Source organism: Bubalus kerabau, chromosome 12 (genome assembly GCF_029407905.1).
Source record: "Bubalus kerabau isolate K-KA32 ecotype Philippines breed swamp buffalo chromosome 12, PCC_UOA_SB_1v2, whole genome shotgun sequence".
NCBI classification, from domain to species: domain Eukaryota; kingdom Metazoa; phylum Chordata; class Mammalia; order Artiodactyla; family Bovidae; genus Bubalus; species Bubalus kerabau.
The window spans coordinates 55,630,319-55,652,082 of NC_073635.1; the positions used below are offsets into that span (position 1 = coordinate 55,630,319).

The 21,764-nt window shown below is 40.4% G+C and overlaps 1 protein-coding gene across 18 annotated transcripts in view; it reads left to right on the forward strand.

Moving 5' to 3' along the window:
• The window catches only part of LOC129624595 (uncharacterized), a 324,961-nt gene that overhangs the window by 236,134 nt on the left and 67,063 nt on the right, over positions 1 to 21,764 (forward strand). For all 18 annotated transcript variants that reach the window (XR_008701016.1, XR_008701015.1, XR_008701047.1 and 15 more), the window contains one exon: positions 16,377 to 16,470. Coding sequence is in view for 14 of the 18 variants with exons in the window: in XM_055542753.1 (XP_055398728.1) it covers positions 16,377 to 16,470 (94 nt within the window). In the remaining 4 variants the exon portion in view is untranslated. The remainder of the gene's footprint in view (positions 1 to 16,376; positions 16,471 to 21,764) is intronic.

A 21,764-nucleotide genomic window follows, 5' to 3' on the forward strand; every position in this document is an offset into this window, starting at 1 on the left:
TTTGAGATGCTAAGGGACTTTGTGAATATTTCCTGTACCTTTAGAAGCTGACCCCTGGCCCCGGGTAGGAGGGAAAGAGGGCAAGTGTCATCACTCCACAGCACAGAATATTGGCACAAGCTCACAGCAGGAAGGGTCACTGGGGAAACAACAGCATTTGAGTTTTCATCCTTCTGCCCTCCCAGAAGATCAAATGATCTGGAAGGAAGAGCATTCATCCTGGAATTAGAAACTTGCTTACAGAAGTAATTGCTTTAAATATATTTGGAAGAAATCTTCAATTTCCTATAAGGGTTTACCCCCCAGGAAAGAAGGAAAAGGAGATACTATGACACTAAAGGTTTCTTTTCTCCACCCCATAAGAGATGATAGAATTAAAAGGCTCTAGTGCTGCCCATGTGATATTATCAGAGGAGGCTGCACAGAGGAGCCTGTCAGGAGTGGTAACTCTCAACTCTATTTCTAGGACCTCACTCTTGGGGACCCACCTGAGAACTGCCTTCAGCAACTATTCACTGTAGTGGAGGGGGCAAGGAATGGTCATCCTTGACCACTGAAGTCTTTCACCAGTCTTATTAGAAAATAAGATATTATAGTTGGGAAAGGAGTAAAAAGTTGCATCCAGGTGAGCATTCTGTATGGTGCTGTACATCAGAATTTTCCAAAGCCAGGCATTTTCAGCTTTTGAAACTAAGTGTGTAATTATGTATGTGTTAAGGTCAGACAGGTGCTCAAAGGGGAGGGAGAAAACTCAGATAAATGGCTGAGTGGATCTAGACAGGGAAAATGGGAGGAAGCTCTGGCCCTTTTGTGTATTAATTCCTGCTTCTTCCCTTACTCCAAGCCCCACCCTAAGTCAATTTCTCCATCCAGTTAAGCACTGGTCCCTCTCCGGAGTTGTATCCGCTCCAATGGCCATCACTACTCCTCTCCCTGGTGGAAAACTCATTGTCAATCATAGCGTCATTTGGCTACAATTCTTGTAGCACAAACACATGAGCCTTCCACTGGAAGGGAAACAGCAAATATAGTTCTTTCTAGAGATATTCTAGTTGAGTTTTGGAGACACAGTTTGTTCTAACACACAGGACAGATGGGAAATATACACTTAGTGCCTGCTTGCATCACCGACATTTAGATGTTTGCTTTCAGCAGTTGTCATCCTATAGGAAAAATGCATGATGATACAGGATTGTGACAAGGAACAGTCAAAGATTAATAATCAGACAACTCTCAAAGCCCCAGGATGGATTAAAACCAAAAATCAGAGATACAAACTCATTTCTATAAACATTCTATTAGAAATGATGTCTGTTAATTTTTTCCCCACTGACTTTGTAGTAGTCAGTTCAGGCTGCCATAACAAAACACTATAGACTGTGTTGGTTAAACAATAGATACTTATTTTCTCACAGTTTGGGGGACTGGAAGTTTTAGACTAGAATGACAGTATGGTTGGTTTGTGTTATAAGCTTGAGAGCTCTCTTGCTGGCCATCTTCTTACCTTGTCCTCACATGGTGGAGAGAGAGAGGTGGGAGAGAAGGTCAGGGGATTTGGGGACGGGAACAAGCTCTCTGGTGTTTCTTTTTATAAGGGCACTAATACCATTATGAGGGCCTCACCCTATGACCTCAACTAACCCTAATTACCCCATAAAGGCTCCATCACCAAATACCATCATAATGGGGTTAAGGCTTCATCACATGAATGTTGGGAGGACACAAATATCTAATCCATAGCAGACTTATCATCCCATCTATATTTTTTCCATACCAACTTTCAAGGAAATTTCTTCTAGACAACAAAATTTAAACTGTTCTTACAGAGGATCTTCTATGTGTCATAAAATGTTGCCGTTTAAAGACTTGTTTCTAGTAGTTGTGATTATATTCAAATTTTAGTTTGTAGGAACTTGGAAGCAAAAGAAAAAAGTAGGTTGTATTAGCATTTAATCTTTAAAATAATAACTCTAAAGAATAATACTGATTAAAAATCCTAAACACAAGCAGGAAGATGGATTCAAATATGGTTTTAAGGATTAATAAAATGTATTTTGCACAGAGCAACATCAAACTGTAAAGCCTCACTCAGTTAGAAATCCCAGTTACCTTATATACGAACATTTATGCCGAGTGGCCTGAAATAAGGTCATTATACCCTGACGCTTTCACAACCTTCTCCTTTTCTTTATAACAAGTGCTCACTATTATGGGAAGAATGCCTGCCTTTTCTTTGCAGCTTTGCAGAGCTTTAAGGAAGTAGGGTTTTTAATCACACTCTTTTCTTGCTTGCACTTCTGACTTCTCTGAGTTGGCAACAGAATTTTAAGTTCATCTCTGAGATAGCATCACTCTTTAACCTTAGACAGTTTAAAAGTCTCTACCAGGGCATTTGTAGGCATTTTATTGCTTCATTCCTTTATTCTCATGTCAAGGATAAGTGGACTTGAGCCAACAAACAAAATTAGAGCAGAGCTCTTTCTCTATTTCCAGATCAGCTAAACCAATTAATACAATTTAATTAAAACTTATTTTCTTTCCTCTCTGCAGAAGAGGCTCAGAGAGCAGCTGTTGCAACTGGGTTTTTGGAATGTGGTTCCAGCTTCATTTAACTCTTAAGGGATATTTTCAGAGTGAGATGCTATAGGCATGTGACACTACTAACTGATTTCCTTTCAAATGTCCCTTGTAGTACCTCTTTCAACTATATATGTTCTTCATTGAAAAGGGGTAAGTTTATTTTATTCTTGCTTTTTCCCACTTGGGATTGAGTGCTTTAGTCCTACTTGTGCTTAAACAAGCTACTCATACTTGGCAGGTCTCAACCAATTGATTTGAACAAATATAAAATACACCTGACAGTATATTAAAAAGCAGAGACATTACTTTGCCAACAAAGGTCCGTCTAGTTGAGGCTATGGTTTTTCCAGTGGTCATGTATGGATGTGAGAGTTGGACTGTGAAGAAAGCTGAGCGCCGAAGAATTGATGCTCTTGAACTGTGGTGTTGGAGAAGACTCTTGACAGTCCCTTGGACTGCAAGGAGATCCAACCAGTCCATCCTAAAGGAAATCAGTCCTGGGTGTTCATTGGAAGGACTGATGTTGAATCTGAAACTCCAATACTTTGGCCACCTGATGCGAAGAGCTGACTCATTTGAAAATACCCTGATGCTGGAAAAGATTGATGGCGGGAGGAGGAGGGGACAACAGAAGATAAAATGGTTGGATGGCATCACCGACTCAATGGGTATGAGTTTGGGTAAACTCCGGGAGTTGGTGATGGACAGGGAGTCCTGGCCTGCTGCAATTCTTGGGGTCGCAAAGAGTTGGACACAACTGAGCGACTGAACTGAACTGAACTGAAAATACACCTGAAACAATGAGAAAAATCCTCTATCATGTCACAGGTTGTATTTTTTAATTGAAGTATAGTTGATTTATGGGCTTCCCTGGTGGCTCAGATGGTAAAGCGTCTGCCTGCAATGCGGAAGACCAGGTTTGATTCCTGGGTTCGGAAGATCCCTTGGAGAAGGAAATGGCAATCCACTCCAGAACTCTTGCCTGGAAAATCCCATGGAGTTGATTTACAATGTTGTTTTAGTTTCAGGTGTATAGCTCAGTGATTCAGCTATATACATACACACACACAGATACTCTTTTTCAGATACTTTTCTTTTATAGGTTATTACAAACTATTGAGCAGTTTCCTGAGCTATACAGTAGGTCCTTGTTGGTTAGCTATTTCGTACATAGGAGTGTGTGTGTGTGTGTGTGTGTATACACATACATACATATGTGTGTGTGTGTGTATATATATATATGTTAATCCCAAACTCCTAATTTATCCATCCCCCCACCACAGGATGTATTTTTACCTTGAATAGAGTAAAATTTTATAACAGTAGTAGTCCCCACTTTCCCCCTACTCCATAGGGATTCCCTGGTGGTTCAGATGGTAAAGAATCTTCCTGCACTGCAGGAGACCCAGGTTTGATCCCTGGGTCAGGAAGATCCCCTGGAGAAGGGAATGGCAACCCCCTCCAGTATTCTTGGCTAGAAAATTCCACAGACAGAGGAGCCTGGCGGGCTACAGTCCATGGGGTTGCAAAGAGTCAGACATGACTGAGCAACCAACACTTTCACTAATACTTTGCCTTCCTGTAATATTTATCTTGAGCATTCCTGTAAGTTATATTTATGATATTGGCAAAATGGTCTCTAACTCATGGGGATATAAAAGAAATCCAGCAAGAGCTTCCATCTTCACTTGAATCCCCACATTTACTTTGGGGGAGGTCCATCCTGGGATTCTCAAAAATACACATTACTTATTGTATTTATATATACAAAACTACAGCATTACTTTATTGCTCTTTTCTTCCACTCCTTTTCATGTCCCCTTAGTCCATGAAATCTTTATTAAGACTAGGACAGAAAGAGTTGCTTTCACTTTGTATCAGTTAGAAATGAGTTTGACTGCAAGTAACAGAAACTCCAACAGAGGTTTAATTAACTGAGGGGCAGACGTTACTCTTGCAGGTCTGGGGAGGAGTAGACAAGGCTGATACAGTAGCCAAGAACACCACATGAGACCCAGTCTTTCCTTTTCTTCTCATTGGATGCAGCTTAGCAACTAAACAATAACAACCTGTGAAATATTCTTGCATGCGTGCTCAGTCATGTCTGACTCTTTGAGACCCCCATGGACTGTAGCCGGCCAGGCTCCTCTGTCCATGGAATTTTCCAGGCAAGGATACTTGAGTAGATCATTTCCTACTCCAGGGGATCTTCCTGACCTAGGAATCAAACTAAGTCTCTTATTTCTCCTGCATTGGCAAGCAGGTTCTTTACCACTAGAGCCACCTGGGAAGCCCATAATCTAGTTATCCATTCGCAAAACCTTCAGTATACTATGGTGGAGTAGGAAAAGCATTAGTTGCAATAAAAATTTACATGTGGGAAAAAAGAGAAGCCATATCTCAGGACTTATATCAGATCCTGCTGATAAGAACTGCAGCTCTTGTCTGCCTCACCTTGTTATCCCAGTTTAGGTACTTTGAGAGATCTTTCTGGTCTCTTCTCTGCAGTGTTAAGCCCTGGGGTAGGAGCTCACCTTCAGGGCTACCTGTGCTTTTAGTGCAGTTCAGAGTCCAAGGATTGCTTTGGGAGTTGAATAGTCACACGCAGATCTTGTCCTGTCTCAGGATGTTTGTTTAGATAAGATTGGTCCTTCAAACCTTTAGTAGGCTTTCAGCCTCTTTGCTTCAGTCAATTCTCTGTGTAACAATAGCCAAGGACCTTATGTAGACATAGTTTTATGCATTAAGTCTTTTATCTACTGGCTTCTGTGACCTGATCATTTTCCTACAGTCCTCCTGGTCAGTGCCTTGAGGTAATTAGAAACAATCTTGGAGGGGGATACAAACATTTAGAAAAATTTAGTAATAATTTTTTTTTTCTAATAATTTCCCCCAGTATTTGGCAGAGAACTTTTGTAGAAGGGATGTCATACTCAAGACCCCAGGTACCAATCTGAGACCTCCTCTTCTAAGCCATCCTTCATTTAAGATGGAGAAGACCTTAGCTTTTTCTAGCCTCCAAGGTTCAAACCATGAGAATTTCACTCAACTTTGTTTCCAGGTCATCTGCAGGAAGTGTGTCTCTCAGCCCAGTTACTTTGTTAATCCATTTCTGCTTGCAGATGGTCTAATCACAGTCTGACTCATTTATCTCTGGTAGGACTTGGCTCAAAGAAGAGAAAAGAAAGGCAGATCCCACCTTTCCTAATTGCTCACACTACTTTCCCTAACATAACAGCCTTGGTTTGCACATGACCAACACCCTACATGGTGACAGTTGAACAAAATGTTTTGCTATGATCATTTTGTAATATTTTCTATAGAAACACCAAGGAAATAATTTAGTCTTTTTCTCTTGCAGCATTGATTTTTTAAAAATAAATTTGTTATTATTTATACTTTAGAAGTTCAACATTCAGAAAACTAAGATCATGGCATCTGGTCCCATCACTTCATGGTAAATAGATGGGGAAACAGTGGAAACAGTGTCAGACTTTATTTTTTTGAGCTCAAAAATTACTGCAGATGGTGATCGCAGCCAGGAAATTAAAAGATGCTTACTCCTTGGAAGGAAAGTTATGACCAACCTAGATCGCATATTAAAAAGCAGAGATATTACTTTGCCAACAAAGGTCCATCTAGTCAAGGCTATGGTTTTTCCAGTGGTCATGTATGGATGTGAGAGTTGGACTGTGAAGAAAGCTGAGCACTGAAGAATTGATGCTTTTGAACTGTGGTGTTGGAGAAGACTCTTGAGAGTCCCTTGGACTACAAGGAGATCCAACCAATCCATCCTAAAGGAGACCAGTCCTGGGTGTTTATTGGAAGGACTGATGCTGAGGCTGAAACTCCAGTACTTTGGCCACCTCATGCAAAGTGTTGACTCATTGGAAAAGACCCTGATGCTGGGAGGGATTGGGGGCAGGAGGAGAAGGGGACGACAGAGGACGAGATGGCTGGATGGCATCACCAACTCGATGCACATGAATTTGGGTTAACTCCAGGAGTTGGTGATGGACAGGGAGGCCTGGTGTGGTGTGATTCATGGGGTCGCAAAGAGTCAGACATGACTGAGCGACTAAACTGAACTGATACTTTAGAAAAGTTGCTTTTCAGTTACACGACCTGGTATTGATAATATTGTTTAAATGTTTAGGTTGGTATCAAGCTTGGAAACTATCAAATTTCTGTCACATATGAGCTGCAGATGTAGAGGGCATTTCAAGTGTTCTTGTGTAGTGATTCATTTAGCTGGAGACACTAAGTGACGAGCTATCGATGTGGTCACGTTATTACTCTTGGGTGTACTGGCATAGTAGGCAGTAGGAATGTGAACACCAGGACAGCTAGCAGTGACTTAACTGTACACAGAAGTGACCATAAGCCATAACACCATATCCCCAACTTTCCCAACCCCTGAAATGTTACTCCCACTTGGGATGGGAAGTGGGGAAGGGCAGGTGGTGTGAGCTTGACAGGAAATGTTGGAATAAGAAAGAGCAGTCAACTGGAATTGAAATATCTTGATTTTTAAAATTTTAGAAATTTTGTGAATATAGTACAGCATTTGCAGTCACGTCCATGTGTAGTTCAATTATTGCTAGCTGTCCTGGTAAAGGAACCAGCCTTCTGTGTTGGTTCACCCAGAGAAATAACATCATGACATCCATGATATATCCCTTATGTAACCCCAATAAAATGAGTCACTACACAAGAAAGCTTGAAATACCTTTAATGGCTTGCTAAGGCCTCTCACAAAGTCAGGTAAACCCTTAAGTTAAGCTCCATTAGTGACACAGGAAATCCTTCTCTGGTAAACTATTATCGAGTGGAGTCTAACAAATCACTAGGCAATCACCAAGTAAAACCAATCAGAAAGTCACACCTCTTGATTGCTCTGCAATCACTCTGCCTATGACAGCCTTTAAATAAGGGAGGGTGAAAAACTTGCACTTCTGTGTATGTCTCATAAATATGCTTTATTTGATAGGGATTTTTGTTATTTTTAAGTGATAAAATTGCTATTTTAGCTAAGTAAATGCTTGGCTTTTCATTTTTTAATTTCTTCTTTTTCTTTCTAAAATTTTTATTTTCTCTATTATAGATCCAAAGGCAAACAAATGGTAAAAAGTATGTCACAGTAATATATGGAAGCAATATAAGCAATGTAAGGAAGAATCAGGAAAGCACAAAGCTTAACAAACTAATTGAACCTTAGGGTAGAGAAAGCTCTGTTACACACCCAGAAGGTTACTTCTGAAGGAAGTTAATACTTCTTCAACAATTGTACTAAGAGCATTAAAAATACTTTTGCCCAGAAAGGGTATCGACATTTTAATCTACCTTACACTGATAAAAAGAAAAACACACAGCAGGGAGGAGGCAGGGGCCAGTTTTCAGAGAGCCACAGAAGGTAGAAACAAAATGTCCTTTGTTTGGAGAATATTGCACCTGCATTAAATTTACTGCTGACATCTCTTCATAGAAATTTGATTTTCCTCCCATTCCCCCACCTCTGATTGTTTTCAACACTGAGGTATGTGAAGCATGCCAGTTCTCCTCCTTGTCTTTGCACCACTTCTGTCTTCAGCTGTGAAAGCGGACAGGGCTTCCTCACCCCCTGGCCATCAGCACGTCATTTCAGCAATGCACCTGCACCCGTAACACGACACTGCACCATGCAGAGCTTCATACTCTGTGACAGACACAGGAGATCAATTTCCTGCTGATCGGGCCTCCAAGCTGGGGCCCTGTTCTGACGAGGAAGGGCTCTTTCAAATAATCCTGACTACTAAGGGCAGCTCAGATAACGATGAAAACTTTTAGAAGAGTTGTGATATCAAGATCATACAGGAAGCAACTATGGCCAAAGGCACTGTGATTATGGGGTATATTTTAAGGGGAGGGGTGTCCATAACCTCAATGTCCATAGTATGCGTTGACTGACATTTAAGGTTTCTGAACATTCCATAAAGTTGGAAATAATGTAAGAGTAATGGATGACACATAGTATAGATTTTGTTCAGAAATTATTTTAGCTGTGAAGCCATCATATATTATAGATTAATTCAACTTTGTTTCTCTCTCTCTCTTTTGTGTTTTTTTGGCTTTGTTGGGTCTTAGTTGCTGCATGTGAGTTTAGTTACCCTGAGGCATGTGGGATCTTAGTTCCCCCACCTGGGATCAAACCCACGTCGCCCAAATTGGAAGGAAGGTTCTTAACCACTGGACCACCAGGGAAATCCCTTATCTTTGTTTCTTACATTTAGGCACTTGTAGCTGTCTATCAGCCACGGTAAAGGCAGAGTTTCTCCACTTCTGCATCTTGCGTTCACCTCTACTATTGCACCTGTAATTCTTCTGGTCATTTACTTAACCATCATCTCCTTTGCTATCTGTGAGCATCCTAGGACAGAACCAGGCTGTGTTCCCTGGTTTCCAGTGCTTACGCCTCCATTTCCTTATTGGCAAATCCCTATTAAATGTTTGTTTTTTTTAGTTAGTGGATTGTCAGTGAGGTTCATCACGTCCTAAGAAATCCTGAGGATACATTCATACTTCTTACTGAAACTATGTCAGTGTGGTCTTGACTTAGAACTCAGATATTTATCTTTTTTTAATCTATTTTTTTAATTCTTTGGCAGATTCTTTTTTTTTTTGTAATTAAAAAAAATTTTATTTGGCTGCACTGGGTGTTAGTTGCAGCACATGAGCTCTTTAATCTTTGTTGGGGCGCACAGGAACACTAGTTACAGCGGGCAAACTCAGTTGCAGCATGTGGGACCTGGTTCCCTGACCAGGGATCAAACTTGGGACACCTGCATTAGGAACACAGAGTCTTAGCCACTGAACCACCAGGGAAGCCCTAATCTACTTGTTTAAATTGAAGTATGGTTGATTTACAATGTTGTGTTAGTTTCAGGGGTATAACAAAGTGATTCATACACACACACACACACACATATATTCTTTTTCAGATTCTTTTCCCTTACAGATTATCATAAGATACTGAACATATAGTTCCTTCTTCTATACTGTAGGTCCTTGTTGGTTACCTATTTTATATGTAGTAGTGTGTATTTAAATCCTGCTGCTACTGCTGCTGCTGCTAAGTTGCTTCAGTTGTGTCCGAATCTGTGCAACCCCATAGACGGCAGCCCACCAGGCTCCCCCGTCCCTGGGATTCTCCAGGCAAGAACACTGCAGTGGGTTGCCATTTCCTTAGACTCCTAATTTATCCATCCCCTTCTTCTTGGCTATTCACAAGTTTTTTCTCTGTGTCTGTGACTCTGTTTCTGTTTTGTGAATATGTTCATTTGTATAATTTTTTTAGATTTCACATATAAGCCATGTCATATGATATTTGTCTTTCTCTGTCTGACTTATTTCACTTGGTATGATAATCCCTAAGTCCATTCAGGTCGCTGCAGATGGCACTGTTTTGTTCCTTTGTTTATGGCTAAGTAGTACTCAGCCATAAGAAGTAGTGTGTATATTGATGTGTGTATATATTTGTATTATATGTTTGCTAATTCGCTTCAGTTCTGTCCAACTCTTTGTGATCCTATGGACTGTAGCCAGCCAGGCTCCCCTGTCCATGGAGATTCTCCAGGCAAGAATACTGGAGTATGTTGCCATGCCCTCCTTCCTGGATCTTCCTGACCCAGGGATCAAACCTATGTCTCTTACATCCTCTGCATTGGCAGGCAGGTTCTTTACCACTAGTGCCACCTGGGAAGTCCATATATATGCACATATATATATATATATCTTTTTAAAATAATTATATATTTATATATAATATAAATTAATATTTATATATCTTCTTTATATATTTATGTATATATATCTTCTTTATCCATTCATCTGTCAATGGACGTTTTGCCTGTTTCCAAGTTTTGGCTATTGTAAATAGTGCTGCTTTGAACATTGGGGTACATGCACCTTCTTGAATCATAGTTCAGGAATCTATCTTGAATTGGGTAAAAAGAGAAGAAAGTGGAGGAGGAGAGGAAGCAGCAGAGGAAGATGAGTTGTGCCATTTTAGAATCAGAAGGCCTAGGTTCCGAGGATGGCTTTAACATCTACAAGTTGAATGACTTTGAGAACTGACATAATATTTAAGCATCATTCTCCTTACTGTCAAATGGGGATTCTAATAACATCTGGGGGATTACATGAGAGCATTACTGTACAATGCTCAGAGGTGCTTGTTCCAGAGGGGGGAAAAATCAGTGAGAATTAGCAGTTGGTATTAGCAGAGTAAGAAAAACCTTTGGCTTCAGCTTATCAAATATGTTATCTTTATATGATTCTTTTTTAAAGTTCCCAAAGAGTAGAGGCACAGTTAAGAAAACTAAAGTTAAAAGATGTGCCTCAGGCCACCTGCTCTTCGTATCCACTCAGTAATCACCAGGCAGGGTCTGCCTCCTCTCTATTATTTGCTCTATGAATACCTGCAAACCCCTCTCTGTCACTACAAATATCCTCCAGGTTAATTTATTTTGGGCAAAGGACAGAGTTTAAGTGGAAGCCTTTTACATGTCATGGATCTCAGAACGAAAAAAAAAGAACATCAGTGAAAACTGGCGAAGTTCAAATAAGAACTATTGCTTATTTACTAATATCATACCTATTAATATCCTATTCTTGACAATTATACTATGACTGTGTAAGATCTTTACATAAGGGGAAGTGAATGAGGTATAAGGCAATACTTGTATTATGTTTGCAACTTTCCTGTTAATTCTAAAAAAATTTTTTTCTCGGTTTGTTTTGTTTAGCTGAGAGATAATCTGCATTAATCATAGCAGAGGTTGCCACAGATTTTTATTAGCTCCCAAATCACTTGCTATGGACATATGGACACACCTGGACTGACTCTAAGGACTCATGGGGACAGTATCTTCCAAGTATGGAGAATTGTAGAGCATTGATCGAGTCTACATGATATATTTTTCCCCTGAGGAAAAGATGATTATGATGCTAAAACCTAGGAGCTGAGGCAATGCTACTGACCAGAAAAGCAAAACAAACATCATTCAAACCCTTCTGATAAGAAATCCCCCTTATCAACTGTTGAAGACATCAGCTTGAAGCAGACATTTCATTCCATAGACATAGTTAAGCTTTCATATACTCAGGTCAGGGAATTCCTTCCTCACTGATGTGATATTTTATAAATGGAATGTTTCTTAACTTTGTAGACTCCAGTGATGGTGACTATAATAGAGACAAACAACGATGTGTGTAGGTAACAACTCAAAGAAATTACTACACAGTGTTTATTCATAAATCCATTATGGACTGAGTGAGCCATCTGAATCCCAGATGCTAGAATATAGTGAGATCAGATCTATACCATGGTGTCATTGCTTTTGTGACAGGCTTAGTGTGAGATTAGAAGGAGAGACTGGAGATGGAGGTTTGAAGTCCTGCTGGGCTAGGGAAGATAGAATAGGGCCTTACCTGAAGCCTTGTTGGGAAGGACAAAGGAGATGGCATGAAATTAAGAGATAAGATCCCTAGCAAGAGGACAAAGATATACAATGACCTGTCTCAAATATGGTGTGCAATGAAGTAGCAAGGAAGAAAGAAAGAAAGAAAGAGAGAAGGAGGAGTGAGGTGTGGATGTGATGAGGTTGTAGTAAGGGAGAAATGAAGTATGAAGAAAGGCAAGCTGATAGAAGAGGAAGAGAAATAAAGCGCATAATTAAATTCTTAAGCAAAAGCAAACAAACAAAAACCTTGCTAACTGAGAATCCTCAGTTTTCCTAAATTTTCTACAGCTTTTATCTTAGCCAACTCTGAACAACTTCTGTATTACTTAAACAACCACCACCACGATTCTAGGTAATATTGATCTCAGGCATTATAGTATCAGTCTTAATATAACTTAGATCCTACAGACTTTTACCACTTTGTTTTTCTGAGAAAGTTTCTAGGAAGCAGTTAAGTATCAGCAAACAGTGCCCTTCATTAGTTACAGGATGTTTTTAGGAACTCAGATATATTCAGGCACCAATAAATAAACAAAAGCGGCTGAGTTATGCTGATATGGGCTAAACTCATGTTACTCTTGCCGTAGTGAGTGGTTATGAAACAAATTGCTAATGATAATGATAAGTTTGAGTTGATTGCATCTGTGTCCACAGTTACAATGCAGAAGACAGAAAGTACATGTATTCATTCTTTCAGGAAATATTTATTAAGCCCTACTATACTGAGCGACTTCACTATATATATATATATATATATATATATATATATACACACATCAAGTAATGCTCTAGATTCTGGGGATATAATGGGGAATAAGAAGGACAAAAAGAAATTGTTTTCACTGTTCAAAAGATTGTTTTCACTATCGTAAATGTTAGGCAGAAAATAAAAGCAGGGTAGATAGAACTTGATCCACCGAGAGAGAGGGGCAGAGGAGAATTGCTACATGACTTAGATGATGAATTCTTGAGCTGAGGCCTGGCAGGAAAGCAAAGGCAGTCACGAGAATTTCTAGAAGTGTTGCAGGAAAGAGCCAAATTTGACTCCATGTTGGATGCATCTTTTTACTCTAACCTTTCGTTCCTGTTGCTTTTGTTCACAAAAATGATACTGCCTATATAATGGCCTGCCTGGAGAACCCTGCCTCTCTGCTTGAATATTAAACCAAAGTGTTTTTGTTCAGGGAACCCTCCTGACCCTGTCCACCAGTGAATGACTCTAAGAGGGAATAAATAAACACATCCCTCCCAAAGGCTGGCCATTCCAGGGGATATTTGCAATGCTTATGTTCTTTTTACTTTACTTCCTCATCTCCTCCCCTTCTCTGGTCTATAAAAGAAACTGGCATCCCAGACCCCGAAAAGATGGTTTTTTAGGGATAGTCTGCTATCTTTTCAGTCTCCTGGCTTTCTGAATAAAGTCGTATTCCTTGCCTCAACACTTCGTCTCTCAGTTTATTGGTGCATTGTGCGGTGAGCAGAGTGAACTTGGACTGAGTAATGGCAGGAGTGGAGGGGAAATGCTCCAGGTAGAGGCATCCTGTGCTGGTTACAGGCACAAAATCTGGAGCCAAACTCTGTGGGTTTGAATCATGACTCTTCCAATTACCAGCTGTTTTGTCTTAGACAAGTTCCTTAATTTTTCTTTGCCTCAGTTTCCTCATCTATAAAATGGTGATATAAGGGGACTGAATGTGCTAAATATTTGAATAAAGTGCTATTTGTGTTTGTTAAATATATTGTTGTTGTCTTTGTTGTTCAGCTGCTACGCTGTGTCCAACTCTTTAAGACCACCAACTGCAGCACGCCAGGCTTCCCTGTCCTTCACTATCTCCTGGGGTTTGCTCAACCTCATGTCCATTGATTCGGTGATGCTGTCTAACCATCTCATCTTTAGCATACATACATATATATATCCATACAGTCAGCTTCAGCTTGGGGTTGCACTTGAAGACAAAGTAGTAAAGGAACATTTTAAGAGTGTAATGGTTATGGTGAGTCTTGAGGTTTGGAACAGAAAGTCTCAAAGCAGAGGGAAAAGTAGATAGAAAAGCTGTTCATAAACAGCTTAGGATCTTGCTTAACTTGGAAAGGATAGGGGAACAGTGGTGTTCCATGGCAATCTTCTGGTTACTTGTCAGTATATGACGAACTCTCCCAGTACCAGGTGCCTAAAGCAACAACTTACTATTATATCTTGTGACTGTGGGACTTATGGGCTCACCTAGGGGATCTGGTGCAATTGCAGTAAAATGATATTTGAGTCTGGATTCATTCCCTGATAGCTCAGTTGATAAAGAATCTGCCTGCAATGCAGGAGACCCCGGTTCAATTCCTGGGTCAGGAAGATCCACTGGAGAAGGGATAGGCTACCCACTCCAGTATTCTTGGGCTTCCCAGGGGCTCAGCTGGTAAAGAATCTGCCTGCAATGTGGGAGACCTGGGTTCAATCTCTAGGTTGGGAAGATTCCCTGGAGAAGGGAAAGGTTACCCACTCCAGTATTCTGACCTGGAGAATAAAGTCCATGGGATGGCAAAGAGTCAGACATGACAGAGAGACTTTGGCTTTCTTTCACTTTCTTGCCTGGAGGTCTGGTTCCTAGGATGGAATGGCTGCACCAGCTAGAGTTCACTTAGGTATCTCCCTCTCCATATGGCCCTTCCACGTGGCTAACCTGGGCTCTCTCATAGGATGATGGTCTCAGGACAGTAATACTTTTTTTTTTTTTATTTAACTTTACAATATTGTATTGGTTTTGCCATATATCAACATGAATCCGCCACAGGTATACACGTGTTCCCCATCTTGAGCCCTCCTCCCTCCTCCCTCCCTGTACCATCCCTCTGGGTCATCCCAGAGCACCAGCCCCAGGCATCCAGTATCGTGCATTGAACCTGGACTGGTGACTCGTTTCATATATGATATTATACATGTTTCAATGCCATTCTCCCAAATCATCCCACCCTCTCCCTCTCCCACAGAGTCCAAAAGATTGTTCTATACATCAGTGACTCTTTTGCTGTCTCATATTCGGAGAAGGCAATGGCACCCCACTCCAGTACTCTTGCCTGGAAAATCCCATGGACGGAGGAGCCTGGTAGGCTGCAGTCCATGGGGTCGCTAGGACTCGGGCACGACTAAGCGACTTCACTTTCACTTTTCACTTTCATGCATTGGAGAAGGAAATGGCAACCAACCCACTCCAGTGTTCTTGCTTGGAGAATCCCAGGGACGGGGGAGCCTGGTGGGCTGCCGTCTATGGGGTTGCACAGAGTTGGACATGACTGAAGCGACTTAGCAGCAGCAGCAGCAGCATACAGGGTTATTGTTACGATCATTCTAAATTCCATATATATGCGTTAGTATACTGTATTGGTGTTTTTCTTTCTGGCTTACTTCACTCTGTATAATAGGCTCCAGTTTCATCCACCTCATTAGAACTGATTCAAATGTATTCTTTTTAATGGCTGAGTAATACTCCATTATGTATATGTACCACAGCTTTCTTATTCATTCATCTGCTGATGGACATCTAGGTTGCTTCCGTGTCCTGGCTATCATAAACAGTGCTGCGATGAACATTGGGGTACATGTGTCTCTTTCAATTCTGGTTTCCTCAGTGTGTATCCCCAGCAGTGGGATTGCTGGATCATAAGGCAGTTCTATTTCCAGTTTTTTAAGGAATCTCCACACTGTTCTCCATAGTGGCTGTACTAGTTTGCATTCCCACCAACAGTGTAAGAGGGTTCCCTTTTCTCCACACCCTTTCCAGCATTTATTGCTTGTAGACTTTTGGATCACAGACTTGGCAATTTCCCTTTGGAGAGAGAGTTCCAAGAGACAGGAAGTGAAAGCTGCTAGTTTCCGAAAGCCTGTATTTGGAACCTGACACCATGAGATTTCCATCATACTTTTTTTGTTAAAGGAGCCACAAACCAGTCCAGATTCAGGGAACTGGATATAGGCTCCAATTTTGATTGGAGAAGAGTCAAAGAAAGTGTGGTCATTTTAAATCTGCTTCAAGGGGTGATGAGAGGTCAAGCTCTAGACGAGGGGGTTAGGAGAATGCCTATACTCAGGAGGTCCTTGTATGACGTTTGATCATGTTCAAAATTTATCTGGTAGGTAATGTTAGAACCAGTTTAGGCTTTAACTATGGAAATACTAGTGTCTAGACATTATAGATAAAATGGATTCCTTTCTTCTAAAGTTGCAGTGGGAACATGAGAACCATAAGGAAAAGTTAAGATTAAAGTATTAATCTTCAATTCTGAAAGATCATTATTTTCTTCCAGTACTGCTCCCCTGAAGAGAAATTCTCTAATGGCTACAGATGGGGCTCAAGAACAAGGAGAAGCAATTGCAACCAGGATGTCTTGTGGATAAGAGGTGAGCTTGGAAAATGTCTTTGCCTAGTACTGAGAATTTCTTGTTTGGTTTTATTGCTTTGATTTACACAGAGACTATTTTGAGGTGGGAGAGTTAACCAGTTTTAGGAGGGGGGGTGCTGCTTTTTTATATAGTGCAATAGTAACTTACCTTAATGGAGCTGGTCTGATTCTGGAGTAATTCATGAATAACTGGTTCTAGGAAGAGTGTAGACAGATTCCATTTTCTACACACACTTACATAAGCATTGATTAACATTTTCTACCCATTCCTCCATGTCTATTTTTAAAATGAGAGCTGAAGAATTTCAGAAGTTGCTCGTGGAAGGAACATTTTATAAAGTTATGAAACTTAAAGCAATCTGACTTTCATCAACAAAATCCCATCTGGGATTGCCACGTGTGCAAGTTCTATGCTAAATGGGAGAGTTCCTATTTTATGTGTAGATTTGTAAGTTATCAGGACTAAGTACCTGGTATGGATAATATGTTTCTTTCTTCCCCCTATAAAATGAACCACTTACCTCAAAGTAGTTTCTACTTTTCTAATCATTTCCCAAGACATAGAACTTTATTTATTCAAAAATTCTTGTATCCTGCTCGTCATGTGACAGGTATGCTTTGAAGTCTTTATAAATAATAACTCATTTTCTTATCATTACTACGCAAGGAAGGCAATACTGTTATCATCATTCTCAGTTTTGTAGATGAGCCATAGAACTATTACAAACACATGTAATAAATAACAGAGCCGGGACACGAACCCATTCAGCTGGGCTCCAAAAGCTACATTCTCAAGCACTATGCTTTGTTACTTCCATTTTCCCCTTAACACCACTATATTAGCCTCTACATAACTCCACACTAGCTAGACTCACACTATTACTATAATATTTCCAGGAGTCAAATTTTTGATCTATTCTTCTGTGAATCCATGGTATCTGGCATTGGACTTAGCAAATAGAAGTTACTGAGAAATAGGTTTGCCTAAAGGAATGAAACTGGGTTAATAATCAGAGGTATAAATGATTCTTAGACCTTCATATCTATCATTTGTTGTTGCTGTTTAGCTGCTGTTGCGACTCTTTGCAACCCCACAAACTGTAGTGTGCCAATCTCTTTGCCTGAAATTTTCCAGGCAGAAATGCTAAAGTGGGTAGCCATTCCCTTCTCCAGGAGATCTTCCCGACCCAGGGATCGAACCCGGGTCTCCTGCATTGCGGGCAGATTCTTCAGTTTAGCAGGATTGTATTATCCAACAATTAAGATGTCTACTTACGCTTTCCACTTTTACTCACATCGGCATGAATTTATACTTCTATCCCATTTCTCCTGTATGTCTAAGCACTCACATTTTCTTGCTCTCCAGAGAGTTTCATAGGAAGTCTTATAACTTAAACTTGATTCCAAGGCAAAGGTTAGTTTGCAAAGACTGCACAAGCATTAAATATCATACATGAATCACAAGGTTAGTTGGCATTTCTGAATCACATGGCTCTTAACATAATGAAATTTTAAAAGGAATGCCATCTTGCTCACTAGCTAATGGTTTTTTGCCCTATTGAGAAATGATTTCTTTAACATTAGTCGGTTAATCAAGATTGATATCTGTGAACTATAAACTCCTAAGTATACAATCTAATTGAGGGCACTGTTGACAAAATCTCTATTTTATAGGCAGGTCACTAAACAAACATCACTTACCAATATGTCACAGACATTTGAAAATGGACAGATTCAGCAAATATTGTTCATTTGTTTCATTCATTTTTTCACTATCTTTTTATAGTGATGACATATTTTAAGATTAAAAAAAGCCACACTTTAATCATTGGACTACATACATTCAATTTTAAAACAGGCCTCTTGATAAATAGAAAGATTTTAAAAAGTTAATTTTTCCCTGGATAAGAGAGCAATTTATGATAAACTTACAATAGTAATCCTGATTTCTCAATTTTATTGATTTGAGTTCTTAGAAGAATTCAGCCATTTTTTCTTCTGAGAAAAAAGCATATAAACATATACAAATAATCTCTCTATAAAGAAATATATATATCTGAAATACTTCCAATATTTGAAAGCTATTTTTTCTGAAAATTCTTAATTACAAATACACTTATTTACATCTTCTACATCTTTCCTGAAAATGAAATTATGTAAAAAGTGAGTCATTTTGTATTACAGGATTCATGTATTAATATTCCTTGTATTCCTTGTAAAAATGAAACAAAATCTTTTCTTTTTACAAAAACCAGAGACTCTGAAAAAATGAACATATGAAAAGATAATTTCAATATTGTTTTAATAAAAGCATGCTTTTCTTATTAGGTTTTAGGATGGATTTAAGATGCATGAAACAAATCAGGAATATTTTAACTGCAGTAGCACACACTTTGTTGTTGGTCATTTTCTCAGTTGTATCGGACTCCTTGCGACCACATGGACTGTAGCATGCCAGGCTTCCCTGTCCTTCACTATCTCCTGGAGTTTGCTCAAACTCATGCCCGTTGAGTCAATGGTGCCATGTTTTGGGGACCTAACAGAATTGCAGACCAGGAGTCTCCATCTCCTGGTTTCATGATGTTATCCTAGCTCTCACATGTTGCTGTGAATCTGGCTTGTCAGCTGTCTCGGCATTGAACCAAGAAAAGATCAACCTTTATCTCACTTCTCATTTTTAAATATATGTGAAGGGCAGCACAGAATATACCAGATGAAATGGTATATTGTAGCAACATAGTTTTGAGATATTATCTTTTTCTTCGACTAGGGAATCACCATATCCAGGAGGAAGGTCAGACAGCTACCAAGGCAGATTTGATAGTGTTGAGTAAAGTTGAATGAAAAGTGAAAGTGAAGTCGCTCAGTCATGTCCGACTCTTTGCAATCCCATAGGACTGTAGCCTACCAGGCTTCTCCGTCCATGGGATTCTCCAGGCAAGAATACTGGAGTGGGTTACCATTTCCTTCTCCAGGGAATCTTCCCAACCCAGGGATTAAACCTGGGTCTCTCGCATTGGAGGCAGATGCTTTAACCTCTGAGCCACCAGGGAGCAGCAGAGAGATGTATTCCCTAGTGGTTTATTGGCTAAGCCTCTGTGCTCCTGATACAGGTGACCCTGGGTTTGATCCCTGGTCAGGGAACTAGATCCCACATGCCACAACTAAAGATTCCATGTGCCCCAACTAAGACTCAGCGCAGCCAAATAAATGTTTTTTAAATAATATTAATAAAATAAAGGCCACAGACTTGATAATCGACCTAGAAGAGAGGTGCTATATACATGACAATGAAAGTCCCCAGTATAGAGATGGCTTTGGTAACTGAAAATGCAAACCCTAAGGAAAAAACAGATGTACAATAATCTGTCTTCCTGATATCTTATCCTGAGGTGTCTTATTTCCAGGTTGGAGGCCAAAAAGAAAGCTAAGTTCCTAATCATTTTATGTCTGCTTTCCTTTCCTGGTGTCCCCAGACACCAGGCTGGGGACAGAAATCATTTATAGAACAGATTGGAAGAGATCTTCAAGATCATGAAACAGTTCTCCCTTCCTTGTAGAGAAAAGGCGAGGTCTAGAGTAGTTAAGTGAGTTGTCCAAGATACACAGCCCTTTAAGACCTAATTCATATAAAACCAGAAGTGAAGTCCCAAACTCCCAATGTCACTTTTTGACAACATGCCCACAGTAAAGTGGTTGCTAAAAAATTATCACAAAGGCCAGGAGAATGTTATTCATATATGAAGGAATGATTCAACAACTTGAATTGAACCCCTCTCTGCATTTCAACAACAGTCATGCTGTTTACTCAATATTTTTTTAGTTTCTAAGAATCCAGTCACTATTCCTGTTATTAATTCATAGATTGTAACCTCTTATTTGGGTGGTAGTTGAATGGATCGATGCCTTGGGAGATGAAGTGACATGCTCAAGGGCACGCAGTTAGTCACCAAGCTGCTTTCAGGTAGATGAGTCTGGTCTTGCGGCTTTCTCCCAGAATATCACATTTTATTCAGAGACTTCTTTTGGGCCCCAAAAATGCTGGACTCCCAAGTCCTTCAAGGAGAGGATGATCAGAGGTGGATGCTGTAAGGCACAGTATCTCTTTGTCTACTCTAGGAGCCACTAGGGCTTTGGAAGTTCAGGGAAGGACAATCTTATGAGCAGGGTTTCCTGGTGGTTCAGATGGTAAAGAATTTGCCTGCTATGCAGGAGACCTGGCTTTGATCCCTGCATTGGGAAGACCCCCTGGAGAAGGGAATGGCTACCCACTCCAGTGTTCTTTCCTGGGAAATCCCATGGGCAAAAGAGCCTGGTAGGCTACAGTCCATGGGGTTGCAGAGAGTTGAATATGACTGAGCAACTGAACACGTCTCACTTTCAATCTTATGAGCCCCCTTCCAGAACCTAGGGTTTACCACCATTGACATTGCATTTTTTAGGTCACTGCCTGGTGCCAGTACATTTTGCCAAAAGGCCGTGTTGTGCCACTGCATGAAGGCCAAAGGTTGTTTTGGAAGTCCCTGTGTTTGCTGAATTTCAGGATAGGAGATAGTCTGTGTAAGGGGAAAGTGATGAGTTTTTATCAAAGATAAAAATGCAATGCCTTGTCCATTTAATTATCTTCCAGGCAGGAACCCATAAGCTTATTTCTCTGGTTTTAAAGCAAAAAATACACAAGAATATCTTTCATGCATGTGTGCATGAGTGCTAAGTTACTTCAGTCGTGTCCCTGCCGGGCTCCTCTTTCTATGGGATTCTCCAGGCAAGAATACTGAAGTGGGTTGCCATGTCCTCCTCCAGGGGTAGGGATCGAACCCACGTCTCCTGCAGCTCCTGCATGGCAAGTGGATTCTTTACCACTGAGCCACCCTGGGGAAGGCCAAACATCTTTCAACCCAGTGCTAAAAACTGATGTGAAATGGAAAAGTGAATGCATAACTAAGGCAGGTTATGGGAGAATCCACATGGGCATGCCCCAACTACTCGGAGCTCTTGCTACCTTTGCAGACAGTTGAGGATAAGGGACTGTTGCTATACACGCTGGCAAACATACGCATTGGCCCACAAGTCCAGATTGCTGGGTCAGAAGATTTCAGCCCTCCAAGGGCTGAAATGATAACATGTGATGGGCCACACTAACCTGTTACGGTTTTGAAGCCCTGGATACTTTGAGGACACGAAGTGCATTATCATGAGCTCTGAGAGTCTGCAGGATTCTGTCTTCAGTTAGTGCAATAGTACATTGTGCTGCCATTGACTTTGGCATGCACTGTTCTTCCTGAGGCATTA